This window comes from Cotesia glomerata, linkage group LG5 (genome assembly GCF_020080835.1).
Source record: "Cotesia glomerata isolate CgM1 linkage group LG5, MPM_Cglom_v2.3, whole genome shotgun sequence".
Classification (NCBI taxonomy): Eukaryota; Metazoa; Arthropoda; class Insecta; order Hymenoptera; family Braconidae; genus Cotesia; species Cotesia glomerata.
The window spans coordinates 24,996,059-25,017,055 of record NC_058162.1 but is presented as its reverse complement, the minus strand read 5'-3'; the positions used below and the strand labels follow the sequence as shown (position 1 = coordinate 25,017,055).

Sequence of the window (20,997 nt, the reverse complement as noted above, 5' to 3'; positions counted from 1 at the left end):
AAAAAAAAATTTTTGTAATAATTTTTTTTTCAAAAAAAAAAAATTTTAAAGGAAATTCATTTAAAAAAAAAAAAATAAAAAGTTTCTCACTCAGTAGCACCGACATAAATATTATGACAATTTTGCGGATTATAAAAAGCTCCAGAAGAAAAAATGTCAAGCTTTTTCTTCACTTTGGTCATAAATTGTTAAAGTTTATTATAACAAGTAATGAATTTGTGGGAATTAAATTTGATTTTGTTTATATAATAAATGATTAATTAATTAATAAATGATTAATTAATTAATTAATTAATAATTAATTTACGAGAGGACACAAGAATTCCTTTTGCCGCCAGAGCGCTCGCGAATTTGTTGCAAGTGCTGCAATTGCTGTAGCGAGGGCACATGGGCGGTGCTGGTGCGGGAATTATGCTGAGGCGGAGGTAAGGATTGACGTCTTCTGCGTCTCAATGCTGGACTCAAATTGTACTTGACCTTCGCCTGGACCAACAACTCTTTAAACACTTGAGTGATATTAACGTTGTCCTTCGCCGATACTTCAACAAATCCATTTTCCCATTCCGTCTCGACTAATTCTCTTGTCCGCTCCGTGTTTACCTGGAACTTAGTCAATTATATTACTTCAGACGGGTCAAATATTTTATTATTTACTTATTCTAATTACTTTACTATTTTTTATAAAGTTAAATCACTTTACGAGAGCTTGGAGGATAATTTATTTAATTGGGTCACTTAAATATTTACAAAAAAAATTTTTTACCCTAGTACAGTAAAAAAGTTACGTAACTTGTTACATAATTTTAGAGAATTGTGTGTAAAGATTATTACGCATTGGCAATAAAAAGTTTGTTTTTATTGTAATTATTTTTTGGAAGAGTTACGAGGGAGTTTTATAAACACTAGGAGTTAGTATCGATGCAATAAAAGTTTTTGACTATTTAAAAACAGGAATTAATGATAAATGGATTTTATTTACCGGCGCCGGGAATCGAACCCTGTCCTTCTTACGCAGTAAAAAATTTTAAAAAATAAAAGCCATACAACATTTGATTGAAAAGCTCTGGTTAGTTTATATTTTTCCATAATTTTCTGGTAAAGTAAAATTTAAAAAAAGCGAGCTTAATTAGACCTTACATTACAATGAAGCATAGAAAAAAAAGTATGAAGAGTTTGTATAAATATTTAAGAATTCAAATAAAATATCGAGAGTGAAAATTAAATTTATTAACGTAAAATAAATTAATAAGTGTTAAAGTACACAATAAATAGTATTTTTAAAATAAGTATTTTAAAAAGTTTGTTTTTTTTAATAGCCTGCCTTTTCTTCAGAGAAACTCTATATCCTGGTAGAAGTATACTACCGCGCCATCTTTTGGTGATTTCGAACAATAGTCGAGAGTAAAATAGTACAAGTGTAATAAGCTCGGCTGTATTTACTCCTCAAATAAATTTAAACTGTAAGGCTGATCGACGGGTAGGAAATTCGGTCTAACTAAAGTCCGAAATATATTAATTATAATTAAACGAAACAATATTGAGGCAAGATTTTCAATAGATCTCTCCGTAGTGATCATACGAAGAGATAGGAACAAAAATCCGGATAAATGATGGTGTTTCTCAAAAGTTATCGTGTTTACACCCCCAGTAACTCTTGTAAAATTCATCTAGTGACTCATTTTAAATAGTTGTTTCATATAAAAAATTCTAATTTATTTATCAAATAACAAATATTTATTACTAGTAACCTTTCAGTTAAATTACCCTGTACTTTCCTTACTATTGACATTTTTGAAGATATAAGCTCATCCCGATGTTACACTTATCAAGAGCTTTCATTTGAGTACCCACATGCATTTTTGATATATTTTTCATATATACATATATATAATATATATAAATATATAAAATATATGAAAAATTGATGTGGCTACTCAAATGAAAGGTCTTGATGAGTGTAACATCGGAATGAGAATATATCTTTAAAAATGTCGACAGTTCACAAGGTACAAGGTCATTTCTTAATTATTGACATTTTTTAAGATATAAACTCATTTCGATGTTACACTCATTGAGACTTTTCATTTAAGTACCCACATGGCATTTTTTATATATTTTATATTTATGGTATTCATGAAATATATAAATATATAAAATATATGAAAAATTGATGTGGGTACTCAAATGAAAGGTCTTGATGAGTGTAACATCAAGATGAGCTTATATCTTTAAAAATGTCAATAGTTTGGAAGATAGAAGTAATATAGATTATTGATAAGTACCTCTGAGTCACAATCAGTTTCGTTGTCGTTTTCCATTACCAAATCAACTTTATTCCCAACAACGACAATGGGCACAGTTCCTTTACTGGCAAGTATCTGGGACCTGAGTGCTTCAACTTCAGCAAATGTACTGGCGTCGTTGACATCGTAGACGAGGACAAAGGCATCCGCAGACCTTATTGACAATTCTCTCATCGCCGGAAAATCATAGGAACCCGAAGTATCAAGTATGTCAAGAGTTAATTGGATTCCCGAGACATTAAAATCCCCACGGTGCATCTCTTCGACAGTGCGTTTGTACTTTGGTGAGAATGTGTTGTACAGAAATTGATTTATTATTGCTGATTTCCCGACTTTAGCCGCTCCCATCACCACAATTTTGTGCCGAGCTGGCGCTTCTGATGATTTTTCGTCTGTTTCTGACTCTACCAGTCTTTCATTTCTGAAAACAAACGCATGTATTAATTAATTACAAAAATTTTCTTCTTAAGAATTTGACAAAAGTGTTGATAAAGAAGAAATAATTCACCCCAATTATTGACATTTGTACTAAGCATGCCTACAATTATCTGCTTATTCTTATTTATCCAAAATTATTATTAAGTAATCAATTTTATTAAAGTTTATTAATAGTAATTTCCATAAATGATTAATTACTTTTAAAAATATAAAAATTTCTTTAAAAATAATTTATTGAATCAGAAGAGTTCAAACTCTTACAGTTAATTTTTTAGATTAAAGTAAAAAAAAAGGCCATTCGGCAGCCGAAATGGAAGTAGATTTTTCAAATAAAGAAAATTGATTTTTAATAAAATAATATAATAACACTAATAATCTATAACTTATTTATGAATTAAAAACATAATTCAATAATAAATTTAAAACTATTTAGAACAAATTTTGGAAAAAAAATTAACTTTTGAAGAAAAAGTTTCTCAAAGAATTGCAAAGATTATAAAATTTGAATTATAAATGACTAAATTTTAAATAACTGCTTAGGAACAACAATTTGCAAATCAATCAGATGTTTGAAACCGGATAAAATTTTAATTGAAGAAAACAATATATAGAACTAATTTGTGACATATTTACTGACGAATTACCTGAAAACATTACACGAAAGACTAATCATTATCGTAATTATTGAATTTACATCATGATTAAGCTATGATGCAGAGAATAATTTTAAAACGGCTGAAACAGTAAAACTGTTTCATTAAACGAACTCTAAAAGGAGTGATATTGAGGCTATTACCACTTCTGAGTAGTGAAAATTGAAGCTTATTAAAAGAGCTTTACTATGCATTTTACCGAATTTTGATATCTTGTCTCGATCAATAATTATATCAAGTTGAAGTAGTAAAAACATCAATTTTTACGATTTTCAAAATTTCAAAATCCTGTCATTTCCAAATTACTCGCCCGATTAAGCTCATCTTCGAACTTAACCTTGGTCTTGATCGATAGATAAAGCATGTTGAGTTTGAGAAGAATCGGTTATAAATTGAAAACGCTATCGTGCTGACAAGCCGCGTTATATCGTATAAACATATATATATATATATATATATATATATATATATGCTATATATATATATATATATATATATATATATATACATATATATATATATATATATATACATATATATATATATATATATATATATATATATATACTGCTGCTATATATATATATATATATATATATCGTATAAATATATATATATATATATATATATATATATATATATATATATATATATATATACATATATAAACTTTTGAACTATATACATTTTCTGACTCAGCTCGACAAACTGAATCAGAAAACGACTAAATTTTTTCAAAGTTGCGCCATGAGGACGGCTGCAATAGTTAGATTTTTATAAAATCTACTAAAAAGGCGTGATAGCGCTGTCGAATGGTTGTCAATATGAGATTCAACTTAAAAATTATCAACTAGTTATTGACACCCATTATTTAAATATTATAAAGCATACAATTAATTTCGATTATTCAATTTTATAAATTTTTCATATATCGTTAATTAAAAAAAAAAAAAAAAGATGATATTATTAGATGAAAAAATTAATTTAAACTCGGCATTTAAAAAAAATGCTTTTCTAATCAAAGTTGTTAAGAAAATAAACGTTCGTAAGCTGGTTTGATGAACTGGTGATAACTTTATTTTTTTTTAATAATTAATATTTAATATTTTGAGCTGACAGTAATTTTTTTCAATTTTTTAATTAATAAGAATTTAATAAAAATTTATATGATATTTATTCTTATTACAGATGATTAAATATATTTAAAAATAATTTAGGGTGTCAATATTCAGACCTCTGTCAATAATTGGGGCTTTTACCTTAAAGAATTATAATTATGGCAAGAAGAATAAGAAGAAAAGAACAAAGAGACAAAACGACTAGCTCAATTTGCTTTAATTAGTTTAAGAAAACGACCGTCGGAGCGCATTACGCACACCGGCGGTCGTAATTAAATCAAAGCTTTACTTCCAGCTGTATGTTCTCCAGTAAACTTTAATAATTCTCAATCTAGTGTATAGAGTGCTCTGTACTCACTGCTCGCTGTTCAACAAATGATTCAACTTGTCGTTACCTTCTACAAGTATACAAGTACACTAGTTCTAATGCTGCTTTGATCAATTTAAACTTTAGCAATTGTAAAACTAATTCATTTTATTCGTCTAGTAATTTTTACATTTAAACTTTTTTTGTTTTTTTTTTGTAATTTGAAAAAAAAAATTAGATTTGTTCGCAGTTGATTGCTTTTGGTAAGTTTTTAATTTATTTATCTGATAAATAATTATTTTTTTTTATTTTATATTTATTTTAGACAATAAAATTTCAAAAGAAATAATTTTAGGATTAATCGAAAAAATATTTTATTTAAAATAAAGAATTTAATTGATTTTTAACTAAGTTATAGTGTGTTACAAGTTCACTGATTTAAAATGGCCGACTTTGAACCACTTGCTATTTTTCTTTAACCTGTACATTGAAAATATAGAATGTAATAATTGGAAATAATTTTTTTTATAAAGAATACAAGTGAATTTAGCTTTAAATTACAATTTTTGTTAGTTATAAGCAAATTTAAATAATGTAAAAAATATTGAAATTTTTTCAAGTCAATATGGCCGACTTGCTATCACTTGCGATGTTTTTGCGCTCTTTAAAAGAGAAATTCTTATGAAAGATTGAAAATTCTTAATTTTTATCGTAGAAAAAATGTGAATTTGGCGTAAGAATTTATGGGAGTAAAAAATTAGATAAGTTTTGAATGAATAAAGCGTATTAAAAATTCTCAGAGTTAAAATGGCCGACTTTCTACTACTTGCTACCTTTTTTTAACACTTACATAAGAATTTTCCAACGTAAAAATTGGAAATAATTTTTTTTATAAAGAATACACGTGAATTTAGCTTAAAATTACAATTTTAATAAGTTTTAGTTGAATTTAAATAAAGATAAAAGTATTGAAAGTTTTTAGAGCCAAAATGGCGGACTTTTTATGAGTAAAAAAATTTTATTTTTTTTAATATTAAAAATTAATGATAAAAACACTCGAAAGAATATAAAAAATAGATCTTAGATTCTTATTAATCAAATACGAGGATAAAAATATATTTAAAAAAATATTCATTAGTTTTTTTGCTTCTAGCGGGAGTTTTTTAAAACAAATTTTTATCTTTAGTGACATTAATTTTATTAGTAAAAATATTTATAAAAATTTTCAATTGTGATTTTTTTCAATTTCAATGCATGGAATTTTCTTTTTATAATTGTTAAATTGTAAAAAATTTTTCAATTAATCAATTGCACTGTTATACACTTTTGTAATGGATACATAAACTATTGAGAACAAAATGGCCGTATATGTGAGCTGGATTAAAGTATATATGGGTGATTCTCTGTAAGGATGTTTTTTGCTGTCCCAGGCATTTTTTTATTAGAAAAATAGTTATTTTGTTACTAAAAAAAATTTATTACGAGAGTAGAAAAACATTTCTATTTGGAGCATCCCTGGCGGATTCATGGTCATGGTAAAATGATCGTGAAACGACGGTGAATGTACCATAAATTCACAGTGTCGACAAATGATCGTCGAATGACCGTCACTTGACTATCGAACGGCCGTCATTTGACAGTGAACGACGAGTATCATTGTGAAAGTTTTTCATTGTTACTTTATGATTTTTATTCTGTATAGTTATCATACTTCACTATTCGAAAAACCAAATTTTTACTCGACTTCTCCGATTTTTTACCTGAGTAAAAATCGTAGATCATCGATCGATCGTCTGTCATTTGACAGTCATTCGAAAACATATAAATTGTCAAAAAACCGTAACTCGGTGGTAGATGCACAGTAGTCTGTGAGTGAAACGACCGTGAAACGAGCGTATAATGTCGGTAAGTCAGGAATTTTTTACTATTCAACAATGGAAAAGTGCTGATTATATTTTTTTTTTTTATTTCATTAAAAATACTCAAAGTGTATAAAAAGATAGGTAAATGAGAAATTTTCAGTAACTAATCGGGATGAAAAATTAAAAAAAAATATTAAATTATTGTAATTTTGTTTATTTCAAAGTAAAATTATAAAAAATTAATCAGATTACAGGCAATCAACAGAGATCCATCATTTCAATACTTTTCAGAAGAGTTTATGGCTTACAAGTGTTGAATTTTTTTTATAGTCTTAAATGAGAAACTATAATACCTTTTGATTATGAAAAATATGATAATCAATATTGTTTTTTTTTTTTTTTTTTTTAGAGACTACTTTTAGAGAAAACTTTAATTTCAAAATTACGGAAAAATTGTTTGTTATCAAGAAAAATTATTATGAGATATTTTTTTTTAACAATTCAATTTTTAGCAATTTCTTTTCCAGATCTTTTTTTATACAGTTAATAATTTCACCATAATTTCGAAATTAAGAATTTCGTAATCATCAAAAATTTGAATCATTTATTACGATTATTATTTTGAAGTCATGGAAAAAATATAACTTTATTTAAGCTATTTTTATCTGTGCAATGAAAAAAAATGACTTGGTTTTGACACCTTATGATGTGACTGAATCAAATGTTTCGTGCAGTGTCTTAGATAGCCTAGCTGGTAGAGTTTTGGGCGCGCGACCAGATGAATCGGGTTCGAGTCTCGGTCTAGACTGTCCGCAATATTTTTTTTCATTTTATTGTCCGTGATAGTAGCGTAAAATCACCGTATTTGGACAGTATATTGAGCGTACAGTGTCGGTCATAACGTCGTAAATTCACTTGCGTATGCACCGTAAATATTCAATAAATTTATAGTAGATATCGTTCACAACGGTATCCGATGGTGACTGACAGATCGCTCGGTAAGAACGAACTTTATATGGTGAAACGACCGTGAAACAACCGTCATTCGACCGTGCTTTCACCGTGTCGCCGAAACCGCCAGGGATTGAAAACTAAAATGAAATAAATTTTGGTTTTTTTGCTATAAATTCGTAAACCACCGAATTAACAGTCCCCTCGGCTGTCTCATTCCCAAAATTAAAACTTTAAGATTAAATTTTAAGTTATTCGTTCATAATATATAATTTGGTCCATAATGTCTATAAACTTAATTAGTTAACTAATAATCTTCTTCAATAAAAAGTACCGAAAATTAATTTGTTTCATTAAATCCACAGATTCGGTAGAATCTGGTGCCAAGTTCCGTTCAAATCTGCTGTAAACGGAGCGCCAGACTACCGACTGTGTTTACTGTAATCAGAACGGTATTTTGAGGTTGCAAAATTTTATTTAATTCTACGGTACTTTTTTTTCCTAAATTGTATATTATAACAGTAATTCATACTTTATTTGACTGTTATTAATTAATTATATTCACTTATAACAATTAATCTACTTGAAATTATTAAATTTAACCAGCACAAACTATAGCAACGCAAAAATTTCGATCCTGACTTTTTTTTCGATGGGCAAAGTGATCTGCCACAGACTAAATAATTCGAGAATGCATAGTAATCCTTCATTAGATGGGAAACTACAATTAAAAATAGATATTTCACAGCTTGCATCTACGCCCGCCAGGGTGCGCTGGAATTATTTTTACATAAACTAGTTTCAAGGGGATAGTTTGCTATAAAAAATGCAACCAACGCGAGATTTAATTAAGTTGGTACCAATTGTAAATTTTTATTATAATTACAAAAAATACTAAAATCCAAACAAAAACAGTTTCACTGTGTCAAGTCCACGTTCATAAGACTATTAAGAAAAAAATTTGTTTTTTCTTTACAAATATATAAAATAAAAATTCAGTAACCGATATGATTGTTTATGATTTTCTTGTTATAAATTTAAAAATTAAGAAAAAAATTTTGGAACGTACTTGGTGTGCGTCATTGTGTATTTCAATTTTTTTAAATTTTGCAACCGCGCACACCAAATACGTTCCAAACTTTTTTTCTTAATTTTTAAATTTATAACAAAATTTTTTTTAATTTCCGAAAATCATAAACAATCATATCGGTTACTTGGATTTTTTAATTTTATTATTTTATATATTTTTGTAAAGAAAAAAACAAATTTTTTTTTCTTAATAGTCTTATGAACGTGGACTTGGCGCGATTTTTTTACAGTGAAACTGTTTTTGTTCGGATTCATTAAACCAAAGTTTGTCTCAGGCATTTTAAGAACAGTCTCCTGCCAGAAGTTCAAAGCCAAAAAAAAAATCCAGCGTGTTATTTTACCTTTTGTAAGGTTTATAAGGACCTAACTAGCCTTGAGTTAATAACCATAGGGCTGTTAGCGCTTTATCGGCATTTTATTTAGTGTCAAAGCACCGTTTGTGCTGGAAATATGTGTCTGGGACACTTCAAAACTCAGTCCTCGGGCAGCTATTTTTATTTATAATTTATTTATAAAATTGAATCCATAAGTCTTAATATTATTCTAATTAATAATTTACTATTTTTTCCGAAGATTGGTGTTTTTACTAATTGAAGAGTTCTATATTTCAAAGCCATTATCCCCGATCCAAATTGATGTTAGACTAATTTTAATGTAACGTCCACGTTTTCAAAAATTATATAAATAAATAAATTATTTGTCCCCGGCTCGAAATTTGCTCGCCGGAGTCCAGGGTCATAAACGGGGATTACATTATCAATAACAAAATAATAAACAAAACACTTCATTTTAAATAAATCAAAGAAAAAAAGAAAAACCTCTTTATTGGCCTGATCATGTTAATAAACGATATAAACAATATAAACAAATTAACCAATATAAACAATATATTAGAACACTCTTTTCACACATACTCGCGGTTTAAAATCGCGAACTAACCGTCAAGAGCTGGTTCCCCGCTTCCCCAGGAGACTAGCCGTCACCCCTGGGCCTAAACCTCTACCCCGAGAGCGAATGGAGAGTGTCCTCTTCGCCCCCACCTACACGGCTTATGATCACCTACCGTACCTCAGCTGAAGGCTTCGGCACGGGGAGAAGCACTTTCATCCGGTCGGTTCATGATACTTATCTGGGCCTTGGTCAGACTCCAGGTAGAGTATCATCCTCTGAAATTACTTGGTGAAGAGTATTCGCCCGAGTAATTCTCCCGAGAAAGAACTGCTTGCTTTATCGAGCCAAATTTTGGCGTTTATCATTTTTCCCCCAACTCTCTTGTAACGAACCGGAAGGGTCGTTTTAGACACCTGTCCGGTGCCCTCGAACTAGCATTCAAAAATAATTATTTATTATTTTAGTCGTAATTTCCTTCATTTTCTATCCATTCGTTTCGCCAAATTCTAAGTTTTTATTTTCGAAACTCAATTCTTTATTATTTTAATCGCAATTTTCTTCATTCTCTATCCATTCGTTTCGTCAAATTCACAATTCTTTATGATTTTAATCGCAATTTCCTTCATTATATATCCATTCGTTGATTTTTCCATACTAAATTGTCCTCGGGACTTATAAAATTTTCGCTTACCTAATTTATTTCTTACAAAATAATAATCGTCATTTCTTTCATTTTATATCCATTCATCACTTTCCCATACTAAATCTTATTCGGAACTTAGAATAATTTTCCCAGTCTTTTAATTTCTTTTACAATTAATTCGTTCGGCTTCGTAATAATTTCTCACACGCTTAATTTCTTAATTTTAATCATACCTTCAGTAACAATAATATAAAATTATTAACTAAATAAATACAATAATTAAATAATAATCGCCGCACTAATAAAAATAATTGTTTCTATTAATATTTAAGTAATTAATAAAAAATAAACTAAAATACTCAAATACAAAAAAGTAAAATTTGGGTCATATTAAATTTTACATTAAATTTTTATTTATTAAATTTATTTTCACCACTTTTTATTGTTGGTATGAGCACTCAATACCATCTTTGAATATATCTAATAATTAAAAATTTTTTTTATTTTTAATTAAGATTAAGCAAAGAAGTTAATTTTTTACTCATTGTGAGTAATTCTTGTATATTGACAATTTTTAATGATGTATTTTAGATGTTTTTAAACATTCTAATTAATGTAAACATTCATTGAGAACTTGAAAAGTTGAATGCATTGAAATAGTTTGCTTGATTTTTCTCAATTTGATAAAAAAAAAAAAAACAGTCCCCTGGCAAGCAGTCCCCTGTGATGTTATATAACAAAAGATACACAAATATCGAAAAAGCAAAAATTAATTCAGTTGTTTATTTATTATGATTAAGCTGAAAGTTTTGTAGCCCTTGTTAATTTTTTTTCTAATAAAATCAAAAATAATTTGGTCGGACAATTTTGTACAGATTTAAGACTTCCTTACAGAGAATCACCTATATGCATCAACAAAGCACGTAAAATAATAATAAATGTTATCTTATCTTAAAAATAACTTTTTGATTGTAATTTATAAAAGCAAATTGAAATTTCACAGATGAGTGATTAATAATCGAGATGCATCAAAATCAGAGAGTTATTTGTTAACAAGAGAATTAACTACGCTTTGAAGTAATTGGAGGTTATCAAACAAAAAATACGTTTAATTATTTGGATGAAGGATTTCAATTTAATGAGTAAGTATTGTGAATATCAATATCAATTATTCGGTAATTAATGTAGCTGAATGGTTGAAATAATTAAAAACAATCGCAGTAATTGTTTTTGTAAAAGGTTTATTAAAAAATTAATTAATTAATATACTTGCATACTAAAATTTTAATTAATTTTAAAAAAATAAATTGCAATATATTATGAGAGAAATTTTAATAATTTATGTTAAAAAAACAAAAATTACATGATCGAAAATTAAAACCTGAAAATGTTTTCCATAATAGAGTTCAACAAACTAAAAAAATAAAAAAAGTCAAGTACTGTTACTAAAAATAGCAAATTCACAATTTATTACTCATTAAATCATTCCGCTAGAAACTTGGAACGTTTCCAGAAAAAGAAATTCATTTTATTCAATAGGTAATTTACAATATGACATAATGAAAACAAATGGAGAGTTATTGTTCGTACTAACAATAACTTTTTATTGTTAAAAACAACAATATAAACTTATTATTGTCAACACTAAAAAATTTATAAGAAAAATAAATTTTTAAATCTCGCGCTTTTTTTTAAACTTGTTATTTACCCGCAAAAATGGCGGCTACATATCGCATCAGCTGTTTATGCCGGTTTTAACGCTAAAACACTGATTACAAAGAAACAAAAAGATCTTTTCTACCAATTTTTTTATAAATTTGTCCTTTTTATCACTCTCGAGCTGATAAAAGAAGAATTGAGTTAATTAATCAAGTTATTTTTATAAAATATCGACATACTTTCAAACTATCTATTATGTTTTCATTAGTTTTCTTTGCAGTAGGCAAAAGCGGTAAAGTTTTTATGATTTTTCGGGACAAAAACATATACTTTAAGTAATTTAATGTAACGATCTTTAAAAAGTAGTAAAATTAAAAAGAAACTTTTAAATTTTCATGGTTATCTTAAAAGCTTGGCTGAAACTTTTATCCGTAAATAAACTTGACAATTCCCTAACTCTCCACTCAGAAGTTTAACAACTTTGTACATCAAGGTCTTTGTAATTCTTATCGAATAACCAGACAGAAAAAAATTCTATATAAAATTAAAATATAAAACAAACCCTTACTAAGAAAAATAATATAAAATTATTTTGAATAAATTTAAATTTTCTTTCTTCTAGTACAATTAAAAAGTTGCGTAACTTGTTACATAATTTTAGAGAATTTGTGTGTAAAGATATAACGCATTGGCAATAAAAAGTTTGTTTTTATTGTAATTATTTTTTGTAAGAGTTACGAGGGAGTTTTATAAACACTAGGAGTTAGTATCGATGCAATAAAAGTTTTTGACTATTTAAAAACAGGAATTAATGATAAATGGATTTTATTTACCGGCGCCGGGAATCGAACCCTGTCCTTCTTACGCAGTAAAAAATTTAAAAAACTAAAAGCCATACAACATTTGATTGAAAAGCTCTGGTTAGTTTATATTTTTCCATAATTTTCTGGTAAAGTAAAATTTTAAAAAATCGAGCTTAATTAGACCTTACATTACAATGAAGCATAGAAAAAAAGGTATGAAGAGTTTGTATAAATATTTAAGAATTAAAATAAAATATCGAGAGTGAAAATTAAATTTATTAACGTAATATAAATTAATAAGTGTTAAAGTACACAATAAGTAGTATTTTTAAAATAAGTATTTTAAAAAGTTTGTTTTTTTTTAATAGCCTGCCTTTTCTTCAGAGAAACTCTATATCCTAGTAGAAGTATACTACCGCGCCACCTTCTGGTGATTTCGTCCAATAGTCGAGAGTAAAATAGTACAAGTGTAATAAGCTCGGCTGTATTTACTCCTCAAATAAATTTAAACTGTAAGGCTGATCGACGGGTAGAAAATTCGGTCTAACTAAAGTCCGAAATATATTAATTATAATTAAACGAAACAATATTGAGGCAAGATTTTCAATAGATCTCTCCGTAGTGATCATACGAAGAGATAGAAACAAAATTCCAGGTAAATAATGGTGTTTCTCAAAAGTTATCGTGTTTACACCCCCAGTAAATCTTCTAAAATTAGCTTATTCACTCTTAATAATTTAATTAAACCCTAAGCCGGCTTGTGAGTGTCACTAAACCTCTTGTTATTTTTTTTTCTAGGAAAAGTCTCTGCGGTTTGTCGAGCCGGGTAATCCTCGGGTTTCTCAACCCCAAAAGATTCGTCGGTAATGATGGCAATCAAGACTTGTTACTTGTTACACTAGTTTTTTATATTTTCTCGGGTTTTATTTTTACAATTTCAGCCTTTTACGTCCACCAACGTATCACCTCATCATCCAGATCCTTTGACGTAACAAGAGACATCAGTGGTGAAAACCACAGTCGGATTTTATCCACTTAAATCTTTAATCCCTTTAAGATCTCTACTTTTATCTATTGTACGAACACTTCGGATTGATAGATAGATCCACGAGCCGGAGATTCACCTCGTGTGAAAAGAAATAGAGTAGAGAATAAGAAAAAGACTCGAGTGAGGAAAATTTAATGAAAGATGGATTGAAGAAGAATAGTAAAAATAAAAAGAGAGAAGAAATGGAAAAGTGTTAGGTAAGGTAAAAAATGAATTACCTGATACTTCGAGTTGGTCCGTCTTCTTTTTCTTCTTTCAGAGACGAAGATGGCTGAAGACTGAATCTTCTGCGGAATTGATGCCGGCTTTTCATCATTTGCCGTCACGGTTCTTCAATTATGTTCTATAGGTAATATATCTATAAATAAAAGAGGATATATTTATTTTTATTAAATCGAGTGAATGTAAGAAGAGATCAGCCGGAAAAAAAGTATCTTGTTGCAGTGCAAGATGAACTTTTGAGTGAGAAATATACAGAATAGCTGATATAGATTTTTATTCCGGGTTATTTAATGCCGGTGTTACTCCCTTAAATTTGTATTGTGGGGGATAATAGAATATCAATTTTCTTCAGCTTCAGTGATTATTCATGCTAATCGATTTATCAAGAGAGTTTTTATTATGAATTATCGGAATTTCTGGGGTGACTTCTTTTATTTTATTACTTTTTTATTAAATATCTATATTATTAAGAGAATAAGAAAAATTTTGTGTCCAGGATAGTCATATAATAAAATCGATTTTCTTAGTAAAATTATGTGTCATTGCAAAGGTCTAGGTACATAATTAAGAAATGACCTTGTATCTTGTAAACTATTGACATTTTTGAAGATATAAGCTCATTCCGATGTCACACTCATCGAGACCTTTCATTTGAGTACCCACATCAATTTTTCATATATTTTATATATTTATATATTTCACAAATACCATATATATAAAATATATGAAAAATGCCATATTACACTCATCAAGACCTTTCATTTGAGTACCCACATCAATTTTTCATATATTTTATATATTTATATATTTCACAAATACCATATATATAAAATATATAAAAAATGCCATGTTACACTCATGAAGACCTTTCATTTGAGTACCCACATCAATTTTTCATATGTTTTATATTTTTATATATTTCACAAATAACATCGAAATGAGTTTATATCTTAAAAAATGTCAATAATTAAGAAATGACCTTGTATCTTGTAAACTATTGACATTTTTGAAGATATAAGCTCATTCCGATGTCACACTCATCGAGACCTTTCATTTGAGTACCCACATCAATTTTTCATATATTTTATATATTTATATATTTTACAAATACCATATATATAAAATATATAAAAAATGCCATGTTACACTCATCAAGACCTTTCATTTGAGTACCCACATCAATTTTTCATATGTTTTATATTTTTATATATTTCACAAATAACATCGAAATGAGTTTATATCTTAAAAAATGTCAATAATTAAGAAATGACCTTGTATCTTGTAAACTATTGACATTTTTGAAGATATAAGCTCATTCCGATGTCACACTCATCGAGACCTTTCATTTGAGTACCCACATCAATTTTTCATATATTTTATATATTTATATATTTCACAAATACCATATATATAAAATATATGAAAAATGCCATATTACACTCATCAAGACCTTTCATTTGAGTACCCACATCAATTTTTCATATATTTTATATATTTATATATTTCACAAATACCATATATATAAAATATATGAAAAATGCCATATTACACTCATCAAGACCTTTCATTTGAGTACCCACATCAATTTTTCATATATTTTATATATTTATATATTTCACAAATACCATATATATAAAATATATGAAAAATGCCATATTACACTCATCAAGACCTTTCATTTGAGTACCCACATCAATTTTTCATATATTTTATATATTTATATATTTCACAAATACCATATATATAAAATATATGAAAAATGCCATATTACACTCATCAAGACCTTTCATTTGAGTACCCACATCAATTTTTCATATATTTTATATATTTATATATTTCACAAATACCATATATATAAAATATATAAAAAATGCCATGTTACACTCATGAAGACCTTTCATTTGAGTACCCACATCAATTTTTCATATGTTTTATATTTTTATATATTTCACAAATAACATCGAAATGAGTTTATATCTTAAAAAATGTCAATAATTAAGAAATGACCTTGTATCTTGTAAACTATTGACATTTTTGAAGATATAAGCTCATTCCGATGTCACACTCATCGAGACCTTTCATTTGAGTACCCACATCAATTTTTCATATATTTTATATATTTATATATTTCACAAATACTATATATATAAAATATATAAAAAATGCCATGTTACACTCATCGAGACCTTTCATTTGAGTACCCACATCAATTTTTCATATATTTTATATATTTATATATTTCACAAATAACATCGAAATGAGTTTATATCTTAAAAAATGTCAGTAATTAAGAAATGACATTGTTTCTAGTGAAATATTGACATTTTTAAAGATATAAGCTCTTCTCGATGTTACACTCATCGAGACCTTTCATTTGAGTACCCACATCAATTTTTCATATATTTTATTTATTTATATATATTATATATATTTATATATATGTATTTATGAAAAATATATCAAAAATGCATGTGGGTACTCAAATAAAAGCTCTTGATGAGTGTAACATCGGGATAAGCATATTTATTAAAAAAACGTCAATAGTTAAAAAAGTACAGTGCAATTTAACAAAAGTCACTATTTATTATAGCAAAGACTGCAAGAATGCTAGTTAAAATTAATATATTTATTTATATATAATTTTATTCTACAGAGCGGGCTGCTAGAATATTCTGCGGAAAATAATAAATTATTATTAATGCGCTGTTGGTTATGTCATGTTGATAAACATCTGAATTGTGCAAACTGTTATCAGCGTTTGTTGTAAGTAATAAAGTACAACCTAGTGTGAGCCAAATTTATCTTCATGTTAAATTTATAATGATTATATTGTTAAATATAATTTGATGTGGCATTTAATTGTTTGTAAATTTAGAGTCGCTTGGGTTGTTTATTCGGTTGTAATAATATTATTGATGATAATAATAATGTTGAATTGTTACAGGATATATTAATGCACTGCTGGTCATATCATGCGGATAAGCGCCCGGATTTTGCGAAGTTACTGTCAACGCTTGAAAAGCTGCCGAAAAAAAGATTAGCGCGTAGTCCCTCACATCCTATTCAGATGTCACGTTCCGCGGAATCAGTATTCTAATAATACGCTTGAAGGGGTCGGAACTGAAAGGGTGTAAGTGACTGAAGAAACTTTCCTTTCTTTTTTCTATTTTACATCTTTCTAGTTCCAACTCCTTCAACTGTAATACTAATTATTTAATTATAATTGATTACAAAATCAGTCAAAGATTAATTAACAAATTGTAAATAACTTGTTAATAATAATTATTAATTATTATTATTATTAAGTACCTTGACTAAAATAATGGACGTGATGTTAATTTAAAACGTCTAGCTCGAATTATTACCGAGTGTTCAATCAATAGTATTACATGTTATTATTTTAAAGACATTTCGGCATTTATTACAAATTCTTAATCTAATATCAGAACAGATACTCTAATTAAACTAATTAAAAGTCTCTTTTTTTATTCACAACATTTTTGTTCGTCAAAATAATTTCGCTGAAATGTCAGTTATTATTTTTAAAAATTTTTAATACAATCTCTTTTTTTATTGGTTAATATTTGTTCCCTGGTAAAAATTCAGTGAAGAAACACAAACTTTGTACTAGTCTGCGCAAGCGCGGCTTTTTTAGCAAAAAAAATTACCATCTTAATTAGATTTATTATTTATATTTAGAGTATTGTTAAACACTGAAGAAAACAATAGTCTCAAAGGAAATAATATCAAAGGATTGTACCGATAGAGAATTATCAAGTGCACTAGTCAATCACCACTTTTTATTCTTTACTTTCTTCTTTATCAATTTATATATGTATGTATATATATGTAAAGCCATATTAAAGCAAATTTTTTTTAAGAGAGTTGGGAAAGAACGGATAGGGGAAAGGGGGGGACCTACTCAGTGGGGATTTTTCCGTAATTGAAAAAATAATCAGACAGCCCAGACTGGGAATCGAACCCAGATCTCTCGGTTACGCGCCAAGGGCTCTACCAGTTAAGCTATCCGAGACAAGTACTGACTACTATATTCAGTCACGTACATAAGACCCACCGAGCAAACAACGCCACCGTCCATCTTACGGTCAAGAGCCATATTAAAGCAAATTTTTAGGGGAGTTGGGAAAGAACGGATAGGGGAAAGGGGGGGACCTACTCAGTGGGGGTTTTTCCGTAATTGATATATATGTATATCAGACACGTGCATTTTAAAGTTGAATTTAAAACAAATTACCATTATTTAATTGAGTTGATTTTTCGATTGATGTAAATACTAAACAAAATAAATCGATTAATAATTAACTCTCATTTTACTCAACACCTTACTTCATTAATTTGATAATTTAATCCATAAAAGTAAACCCCGAAAGGAAGATTAATAATTGAAGTCATAAATTGTCGCAAAATTAATGCTTGCAAGATTAAACTAGAGCTAATAACGGCAAATTAAATATGTAAGCGTCCTAAATAAACATTGCATTTAAAATTGTTATCTTACAGTGTTAAATTAACAAATTTTATTAAAGTCGCGCTTGCGCGACTTTAATAACCTACAACTTACCTATGAAAAAATTATTCCGGTAAAAAATAATTCTGTACTTATTTATTGACGCAAATGTCATAAGAAATTTAATATTAATAACAGGATAAAATGATTTATTACTCAAGAAATTCTCCCCAAGACTTTCCAGACTCCCCGACGTAAATAATTAATGACTGATAGCTTATTAATATATTGGTATATTTTATTTATATAAAAAAAAAAGACCTAATCTTCCTCAATAAAATATGTCTAATTTTTTTTTCGGTCGAAGAAACAAAGGGAGAAATATAATAAATAGATAATAATTCTCCGTGTAAATATAACGTACCCACATCAATATAATCTAACAAGTTTACTAAAACCGAGGTTTATAAATAATTAATCACCATAAATTAAACAATGACCTAGTTGTCGCAATCTATCGCCGCGAACTCGTTTCACGGGGAATTTTATAATAAATCAAGTACAAAAATGTTTTTCTTTAAATTCACCCCCTAATTTATGCGTAAATTTTAATTACTCGTAAAAGTTTATGTCAGTGCAATAAAAACTAATTAATTTTTAACTTTTTTATTTTTACGATTGCTAACTCGGAGATGTAAAAAATGAAGTAATTTATATGTAAATTATTTTTATTTTTGCGATATGTTAATGAAGTTTAAGTGTCTACTCTCGAGCGTTTTATGTAGAACTGAATAATTACTGGGTCAAGAGGGTGTTGCACTTTTTTTTTACAATCTTTCAATCGTCATTTATCGATGCCACATACTCCCCCGACTCCTGACACGTGATAATATTTCTAAGTTATGGATCGACCGAAGTTCTTAGATGTTAACATGCATTCTTAAGATTTTTCTTCTTTTCAAGCCTCCTATTTAGAATTTATAATTTTTTTTTGCTGCAGCAAATGTAATAGCCGTTTTTTATTTAATCAGAAATATTGTGAGCAGAAAAATAATTTATTTTTTAGTGTAGGATTATAACATTAGGGGCATTTCATAGTGACTTATGGGAGATTTGACTCTCGAATTCGATCAATTATATATAATTATGTGACAAACTTATACTATAGCAAAATTTATCTTATACAGAAGAATAACTAATTAAGATCCTTTTGTCAAAACCTCGATTACCTTTTAAGTTTCTCGTAATTATCATTTGACTGAGTGTGACTGGTGGGACTAAGAAAAATCCTTCTCTCTTACCAAAGGTATACTTAAAGTCCAATTTCAGTTCGACCACTAAACTGAAAAAAAATACTTCCCTTGAAAATACTAAATTTATCCTACAAATATTCAATATTATGAAGAATTAGACTGATTACCTACGTAGAAACAATTAAAAAAATTTGTTTTTATTGTGACTGGTGGGACAGGCATTTGTGACTGGTGGGACAAGTACAAAATATCTACATCAAGCTGTTTATTAAAAAGACTTTTATATTATTTCAACCTTAGGAACATTATTGTTTATATATTTAACTATAAATTATTTAGGATAATTAAAAAAAACTAATTAAAAAACACAAATATAGGATTTAGCATGCTGACAACACGATCTTGATAAACTTAGGTGTTAATTAATAACGAACATAAACAAAATTTGTTCTTAAAACTATAATAATAAATATGTTAGTTAATAACAAACATAAAATGTATTTGTTGTTAAAACTATTGAAACAACATTTGACCCGGATACAAGTTAGTACGGCTGAAAAGTTACTAGGAGAAAAAAATCGATTTTCTTATTGATTAAAAAAAATTTTCTTTACAAATTAGTAAAATATAAACTTTTAATAATAAATTAGGACTAAATTAGAATGAATTAGAAAAATTTTGAAATTTTAGTCATTTTTCCATTTCGCGTAGAATGCTTCTATAGTAAAATTTATCTTATAATATAGAAGAATAACTAATTAACAACATCCCTTTGTCAAAAACCTCCATTACTTTTTAAGTTTCTCGTAATTATCATTTGACTGAGTGTGACTGATGGGACTAAGAAAAATCCTTCTCTCTTACCAAAGGTATACTTAAAGCCCAATTTCAGTTCGACCACTAAACTGAAAAAAAATACTTCCCTCGAAAATACTAAATTTATCCTACAAATATTCAATATAATGAAGAATTAGACTGATTAGCTACGTAGAAACAATTAAAAAAATTTGTTTTTATTGTGACTGGTGGGACAGACATTTGTGACTGGTGGGACAAGTACAAAATGTCTACATCAAGTTGTTTATTAAAAAGACTTTTATATTATTTCAACCTTAGAAACATTATTGTTTATATATTTAACTATAAATTATTTAGGATAATTAAAAAAAGTTTGGAAAATCCAACAGTGCACGCCTCATAACGCTTATTCATTTTTTAAGAAAAAAATTAATTGTGTAATTGATTAAAAAAAAAAAAAATTATAAAAGTAATTTCTTACAGAGTATTTT

The 20,997-nt window shown here is 27.7% G+C and overlaps 1 protein-coding gene across 2 annotated transcripts in view; it reads right to left on the bottom strand.

Annotated features, from left to right (window-relative positions):
* Nucleotides 1-63: 63 nt before the first annotated feature.
* The window catches only part of LOC123265598 (ras-related protein Rap-2a), a 57,348-nt gene continuing 36,414 nt past the window's right edge, over nucleotides 64-20,997 (bottom strand). The window contains exons 2-5 of one of the 2 annotated variants that reach the window (XM_044729393.1): nucleotides 13,984-14,123; nucleotides 2,283-2,724; nucleotides 296-606; nucleotides 64-257 (exon numbers count right to left, since the gene is read on the bottom strand). In XM_044729393.1, coding sequence (XP_044585328.1) covers nucleotides 304-606; nucleotides 2,283-2,724; nucleotides 13,984-14,081 — 843 coding nt within the window. In that variant the 5' untranslated portion in view covers nucleotides 14,082-14,123 and the 3' untranslated portion in view covers nucleotides 64-257; nucleotides 296-303. Of the gene's footprint in view, nucleotides 607-2,282; nucleotides 2,725-13,983; nucleotides 14,124-20,997 lie in introns of both variants that reach the window. The other variant, XM_044729392.1, reaches the window with a different exon arrangement.